The sequence below is a fragment of the Notolepis coatsorum genome (assembly GCF_963971535.1).
Source record: "Notolepis coatsorum genome assembly, contig: SCAFFOLD_1729, whole genome shotgun sequence".
Classification (NCBI taxonomy): Eukaryota; Metazoa; Chordata; class Actinopteri; order Aulopiformes; family Paralepididae; genus Notolepis; species Notolepis coatsorum.
Genome location: NW_028171911.1, coordinates 30,001 through 37,594, shown reverse-complemented (window position 1 = coordinate 37,594; position 7,594 = coordinate 30,001). Strand labels below are relative to the sequence as shown.

Below are 7,594 nucleotides of genomic sequence, written 5' to 3'. Positions count from 1 at the left end.
TGTGTGGTGTGACGGTATAGGTTGATGCAATGGTCCTGCATTATTATTATTAATGTTGCAAAATCTATGTGTGTTTGATGTTTTTTTCTTTTCTTGGGAGATTTGGGTTTGCGATGTAAAGCAAACCCAACGTTCGGCACATGGCTTGCAACGGTTCTTGGTTCAGAAGGGTTCTAATAGGTTCTTGGTTTGGAATGGTTCTAATAGGTTCTTGGTTTTGAAGGGTTCTAATAGGTTCTTGGTTTGGAAGGGTTCTAATAGGTTCTTGGTTTGGAATGGTTCTAATAGGTTCTTGGTTTGGAATGGTTTTAACAGGTTCTTGGTTCAGACGGGTTCTAATAGGTTCTTGGTTTGGAATGGTTCTAACAGGTTCTTGGTTCAGAATAGGGCTGTCCCCGACTAAGGATTTGGATGGTCGACTAGGATTGGCCAAAATTTGCCGTTAGTCGACTATTGGTCGACTAAAAAAAATAAAAAAAAGTATAATATTTGTAATTTTTTTTTTTTTTTTTTTTTTTAACTTTTTTATCATTCCATTTGGGCTGTGGGGGGTGCTTAATGTCTGAAGGAGTCGACTGAAGGCTTCTTGTCCTCTGCAAAAGCATGCAATTGGTCCACTGATGGATACATCTTGATATTTGTCTAGTCTAGTGTGTTCATTAGATGGGTGAAATCCTCTTTCAGTGCCTCTGTGCCTGTTTTCTTAGGCAGTTAGCCTCTGGTATGCGTGCCATTAGCGTTAGCCACGCTTTTAGGCCTCTTTTCTTTTGAAAAAAATTAAATTTTTTTAAAATAAAATAAAATATTAATATTTATTTTTATTTTTTTTTATTATATTCGACTAAGAGGTTGGCCAGTCGACTACGGCTCCTTTAGACCGATTAGTCGACTAATCGATTAATAGGGGTCAGCCCTAGTTCAGAATGGTTCTACTAGGTTCTGGAAGGGTTCTAACAGGGTCTTGGTTTGGGAGGGTTCTGTGAGGGTGGCTCGTTGTGTTTGTTTGTTTAGTATTAGGCTTGTCTGTCTGTGTCTGTGTTGGTAAGAGGATGCAGAGGAGAGGGATGAGTAACGTGGACCCTGAACAGATGTTCTCTCTGTGTGTTTCCTGACGGCCTCTGGAAGCACAGAATGACATGAACCTAGATGCGCCCTGTGGTTGTTGTCTGTGTGTCTCAACTATAGAATTGCAAATACAGTTAATTGTTCTGCTGTTTGTTCTATTCTAAGAGAATCGTTAGTACATTGCTGCTTCTACTGCCCTCATTAACCCTGCCTTGAATGCAGTCTCTCTCTCTCTCTCGTTCTCTCTCTCACTCTCTCACTCTCGCTCTCTCGCTCTATGTGTGTGTGTGTGTGTGTGTGTGTGTGTGTGTGTGTGTGTGTGTGTGTGTGTGTGTGTATTATATAATGTGAGTTGTTCTGAATGTAAATGATCTTGGTTGTACAAAGGGCTTTGTTTTGAGGAGCACTTCCCGTGTGTGTGTGTGTGTGTGTGTGTGTGTGTGTGTGTGTGTGTGTGTGTACACATGCACGTGTGCACAGTGCTTGTCCTGATGGGGTGAGAGGGCAGAGTAATAGAAGATACATCTGTAGACACACTAGTATGTGATTATGGTTGATGGATAATAGTGTGTATGTGTGTGTGTGTGCGTGCGTGTGTGTGTGCGTGTGTGTGTGTGTGTCTGTGTGTGTGTCTGCGTGTGTGTGTGTGTGTTTTAGAAGTATCGTCAGAGCATGGCTGGTCTCCTGGCCCCTCCCTATGGAGCTATGGAAAGTGGATCCAACAACGACAGTGAGTACACACACACACACACACACACGCACGCACGCACACACACGCACACGCACACGCACACACACGCACACACACACGCACACACACACACACACACACGCACGCATGCGCACGCACGCACGCACATGCACACGTAGACACACAAACACACACACAAACTTTTTTTAAACGCTTTATTTGAATCGGCAGATCAAATCACAAATCCATATGATTCTAATATTACAGCGGCTCGATCATGGATGCCTAGGGATATAAAGGGCACCTTCTCCTCCCGGCAGCCTTTTAAATGCTGCTAACGCTGCTGTAAAGTGCTCCTGGAGCTGTTTAAATGCTGCTAACGCTGCTGTAAAGTGCTCCTGGAGCTGTTAAATGCTGCTAACGCTGCTGTAAAGTGCTCCTGGAGCTGTTAAATGCTGCTAACGCTGCTGTAAAGTGCTCCTGGAGCTGTTTAATGCTGCTAACGCTGCTGTAAAGTGCTCCTGGAGCTGTTTAAATGCTGCTAACGCTGCTGTAAAGTGCTCCTGGAGCTGTTAAATGCTGCTAACGCTGCTGTAAAGTGCTCCTGGAGCTGTTTAATGCTGCTAACGCTGCTGTAAAGTGCTCCTGGAGCTGTTTAAATGCTGCTAACGCTGCTGTAAAGTGCTCCTGGAGCTGTTAAATGCTGCTAACGCTGCTGTAAAGTGCTCCTGGAGCTGTTTAAATGCTGCTAACGCTGCTGTAAAGTGCTCCTGGAGCTGTTTAAATGCTGCTAACGCTGCTGTAAAGTGCTCCTGGAGCTGTTTAAATGCTGCTAACGCTGCTGTAAAGTGCTCCTGGAGCTGTTTAAATGCTGCTAACGCTGCTGTAAAGTGCTCCTGGAGCTGTTAAATGCTGCTAACGCTGCTGTAAAGTAAGTAAAGTAAGTGTGTTAAGTACCTTGGAGCCTACATATCCGAGGACTTGTCATGGACCACACACATTGACAGTGTTGTGAAGAAGGCACGACAACGCCTCTACTTCCTCAGGCGCCTAAGGAAGTTCCAAGTCAGTCAGAAGATCCTTAAGAACTTCTACTCATGTACAATAGAGAGCATCTTGACCGGCAACATCACCTCCTGGTTTGGGAATAGCACTGCACAAGACCGAAGCAGACTACAAAGAGTGACACGTTCAGCCGAACGCACAATTGGAGGGGGGCTCCCCACCCTCCAGAACATTTACAACAAGCGTTGCAAGGGCAAGGCTAAGAGAATCATTAAAGACTCCAGTCACCCGAACAACTGCCTCTTTGAACTGCTGCGGTCAGGCAAGCGATACCGGAGTCTCAAGGCGAGCACAGAAAGACTCAGAAGAAGCTTCTATCCCCAGGCCATCAGGCTGCTAAACGAACAATGAATGAACACTACACAACAACAACCACCAAACGCACATAGCACACACATCCACACGCACACACTCACTTTAAACAAACACACTGTAGCACCCACTCCACACACTTTATAGCACACACCCACTTTAAACAAACACACTGTAGCACCCACTCCCCACACTTTATATTTATTGATGAAGGATTGCACTACAACTCGTACACCTTACTGTAAATTGTACCTAAATTGTACCTCATCCCATTTCTGCTTTGCACTATATAGTACTGTACATTAGTACACTGCATAGTATTGTATATTATATGGTAACTCAGAACATTGTACATATGTCTATACCGAACACTGTGACCTCATTTTCTTCTTCTAAACTACATGCTATACTATGTTATTTGATACTATCTTGTCTAGCACAGTCTCTGGAGCGTAACAGTAAGAAGCATTTTGTATGAAAGTATTCTCTACTTCTGTATGACAACTATTAAAGAAACTTGAAACTTGAAACTTGAAAGTGCTCCTGGAGCTGTTTAAATGATGCTAACGCTGCTGTAAAGTGCTCCTGAAGCTGTTAAACGATGCTAACGCTGCTGTAAAGTGCTCCTGAAGCTGTTTAAATGCTGCTAACGCTGCTGTAAAGTGCTCCTGGAGCTGTTAAATGCTGCTAACGCTGCTGTAAAGTGCTCCTGGAGCTGTTAAATGCTGCTAACGCTGCTGTAAAGTGCTCCTGGAGCTGTTAAATGCTGCTAACGCTGCTGTAAAGTGCTCCTGGAGCTGTTTAATGCTGCTAACGCTGCTGTAAAGTGCTCCTGGAGCTGTTTAATGCTGCTAACGCTGCTGTAAAGTGCTCCTGGAGCTGTTAAATGCTGCTAACGCTGCTGTAAAGTGCTCCTGGAGCTGTTTAAATGCTGCTAACGCTGCTGTAAAGTGCTCCTGGAGCTGTTAAATGATGCTAACGCTGCTGTAAAGTGCTCCTGAAGCTGTTTAAATGCTGCTAACGCTGCTGTAAAGTGCTCCTGGAGCTGTTAAATGCTGCTAACGCTGCTGTAAAGTGCTCCTGGAGCTGTTAAATGCTGCTAACGCTGCTGTAAAGTGCTCCTGGAGCTGTTTAAATGCTGCTAACGCTGCTGTAAAGTGCTCCTGAAGCTGTTAAATGCTGCTAACGCTGCTGTAAAGTGCTCCTGTAGCTGTTAAATGCTGCTAACGCTGCTGTAAAGTGCTCCTGGAGCTGTTTAAATGCTGCTAACGCTGCTGTAAAGTGCTCCTGGAGCTGTTTAAATGCTGCTAACGCTGCTGTAAAGTGCTCCTGTAGCTTTTAAATGCTGCTAACGCTGCTGTAAAGTGCTCCTGGAGCTGTCAAATGCTGCTAACGCTGCTGTAAAGTGCTCCTGGAGCTGTTAAATGCTGCTAACGCTGCTGTAAAGTGCTCCTGGAGCTGTTAAATGCTGCTAACGCTGCTGTAAAGTGTTCCAGAAGATGTTAAACGCTGCTGTAAAGTGCTCCTGAAGCTGTTAAACGCTGCTGTAAAGTGCTCCTGGAGCTGTTAAATGCTGCTAACGCTGCTGTAAAGTGCTCCTGGAGCTGTTTAAACGCTGCTAACGCTGCTGTAAAGTGCTCCTGTAGCTGTTAAATGCTGCTAACGCTGCTGTAAAGTGCTCCTGGAGCTGTTAAATGCTGCTAACGCTGCTGTAAAGTGCTCCTGGAGCTGTTAAATGCTGCTAACGCTGCTGTAAAGTGCTCCTGGAGCTGTTTAATGCTGCTAACGCTGCTGTAAAGTGCTCCTGGAGCTGTTTAATGCTGCTAACGCTGCTGTAAAGTGCTCCTGGAGCTGTTAAATGCTGCTAACGCTGCTGTAAAGTGCTCCTGGAGCTGTTTAAATGCTGCTAACGCTGCTGTAAAGTGCTCCTGGAGCTGTTAAATGATGCTAACGCTGCTGTAAAGTGCTCCTGAAGCTGTTTAAATGCTGCTAACGCTGCTGTAAAGTGCTCCTGGAGCTGTTAAATGCTGCTAACGCTGCTGTAAAGTGCTCCTGGAGCTGTTAAATGCTGCTAACGCTGCTGTAAAGTGCTCCTGGAGCTGTTTAAATGCTGCTAACGCTGCTGTAAAGTGCTCCTGAAGCTGTTAAATGCTGCTAACGCTGCTGTAAAGTGCTCCTGTAGCTGTTAAATGCTGCTAACGCTGCTGTAAAGTGCTCCTGGAGCTGTTTAAATGCTGCTAACGCTGCTGTAAAGTGCTCCTGGAGCTGTTTAAATGCTGCTAACGCTGCTGTAAAGTGCTCCTGTAGCTTTTAAATGCTGCTAACGCTGCTGTAAAGTGCTCCTGGAGCTGTCAAATGCTGCTAACGCTGCTGTAAAGTGCTCCTGGAGCTGTTAAATGCTGCTAACGCTGCTGTAAAGTGCTCCTGGAGCTGTTAAATGCTGCTAACGCTGCTGTAAAGTGTTCCAGAAGATGTTAAACGCTGCTGTAAAGTGCTCCTGAAGCTGTTAAACGCTGCTGTAAAGTGCTCCTGGAGCTGTTAAATGCTGCTAACGCTGCTGTAAAGTGCTCCTGGAGCTGTTTAAACGCTGCTAACGCTGCTGTAAAGTGCTCCTGTAGCTGTTAAATGCTGCTAACGCTGCTGTAAAGTGCTCCTGGAGCTGTTTAAATGCTGCTAACGCTGCTGTAAAGTGCTCCTGTAGCTGTTAAATGCTGCTAACGCTGCTGTAAAGTGCTCCTGAAGCTGTTAAACGATGCTAACACTGCTGTAAAGTGCTCCTGAAGCTGTTAAACGATGCTAACGCTGCTGTAAAGTGCTCCTGAAGATGTTAAATGCTGCTAACGCTGCTGTAAAGTGCTCCTGAAGCTGTTAAATGCTGCTAACACTGCTGTAAAGTGCTCCTGGAGCTGTTTAAATGCTACTAACGCTGCTGTAAAGTGCTCCTGTAGCTTTTAAATGCTGCTAACGCTGCTGTAAAGTGCTCCTGGAGCTGTCAAATGCTGCTAACGCTGCTGTAAAGTGCTCCTGGAGCTGTTAAATGCTGCTAACGCTGCTGTAAAGTGCTCCTGGAGCTGTTAAATGCTGCTAACGCTGCTGTAAAGTGTTCCAGAAGATGTTAAACGCTGCTGTAAAGTGCTCCTGAAGCTGTTAAACGCTGCTGTAAAGTGCTCCTGGAGCTGTTAAATGCTGCTAACGCTGCTGTAAAGTGCTCCTGGAGCTGTTTAAACGCTGCTAACGCTGCTGTAAAGTGCTCCTGTAGCTGTTAAATGCTGCTAACGCTGCTGTAAAGTGCTCCTGGAGCTGTTTAAATGCTGCTAACGCTGCTGTAAAGTGCTCCTGTAGCTGTTAAATGCTGCTAACGCTGCTGTAAAGTGCTCCTGAAGCTGTTAAACGATGCTAACACTGCTGTAAAGTGCTCCTGAAGCTGTTAAACGATGCTAACGCTGCTGTAAAGTGCTCCTGAAGATGTTAAATGCTGCTAACGCTGCTGTAAAGTGCTCCTGAAGATGTTAAATGCTGCTAACGCTGCTGTAAAGTGCTCCTGAAGATGTTAAATGCTGCTAACGCTGCTGTAAAGTGCTCCTGAAGCTGTTAAATGCTGCTAACGCTGCTGTAAAGTGCTCCTGGAGCTGTTTAAATGCTGCTAACGCTGCTGTAAAGTGCTCCTGAAGCTGTTAAATGCTGCTAACGCTGCTGTAAAGTGCTCCTGGAGCTGTTTAAATGCTGCTAACGCTGCTGTAAAGTGCTCCTGGAGCTGTTCCTGTCCCTAGCAGCACCTTGGTGAACATGACAGAGGCATCAGAGGTTGATGCCAGATATTAAAATCATTAGTGTACAGCTATAATAATATAATGTACATAATATAATATTATAAATGTACAATATATCCAAGAGTTGTGGATTTTGTGCACACAAATAAAACATTTTGTGGAAATGAGTATTAATGTATTATTTTTTAAATGTAGGCCATAAAAACATATATACTGTGCTTCAGGAAGGGGACCTTTTTTTGTAGCAGCTTTTGTTTGTCTCGGGAGATAAGGCAGAATACAGAAACGCAGAAATGCAGAAACCGAGCTGTGATCTGTATTTATATAATCCATATTTAGCTAATGCAATGTAATGTGTATTGTAATAATAATGCAACACTGCAAGAGTATTTCCGGTGTCTTATAAACCCATGAGGGTTGGGCACTTTGTGTGCATGACAAGGAATTTAAATAATCACTCTATCAATTAAATCATATACAGTAGCTCCCAACAACACAACTTGCAGTAGACTAGTCAGTACTGTAGCTCCCAACAACACAACTTGCAGTAGGCTAGTCAGTAGCTCCCAACAACACAACTTGCAGTAGGCTAGTCAGTAGCTCCCAACAACACAACTTCAAGTTTCTTTCAAGTTTCAAGTTTCTTTAATAGTTGTCATACAGAAGTACAGAATACTTTTATACAAAATGC

The 7,594-nt window shown here is 44.5% G+C and overlaps 1 protein-coding gene across 1 annotated transcript in view; it reads left to right on the top strand.

Moving 5' to 3' along the window:
• Positions 1-1,722: 1,722 nt before the first annotated feature.
• LOC311248158 (rap guanine nucleotide exchange factor 4-like) overlaps positions 1,723-7,594 on the top strand; it is a gene marked incomplete at both ends in the record, with an annotated part of 32,461 nt that continues 26,589 nt past the window's right edge. Inside the window, one exon of the mRNA XM_084339096.1 lies at positions 1,723-1,795. Coding sequence (XP_084195222.1) covers positions 1,723-1,795 — 73 coding nt within the window. The remainder of the gene's footprint in view (positions 1,796-7,594) is intronic.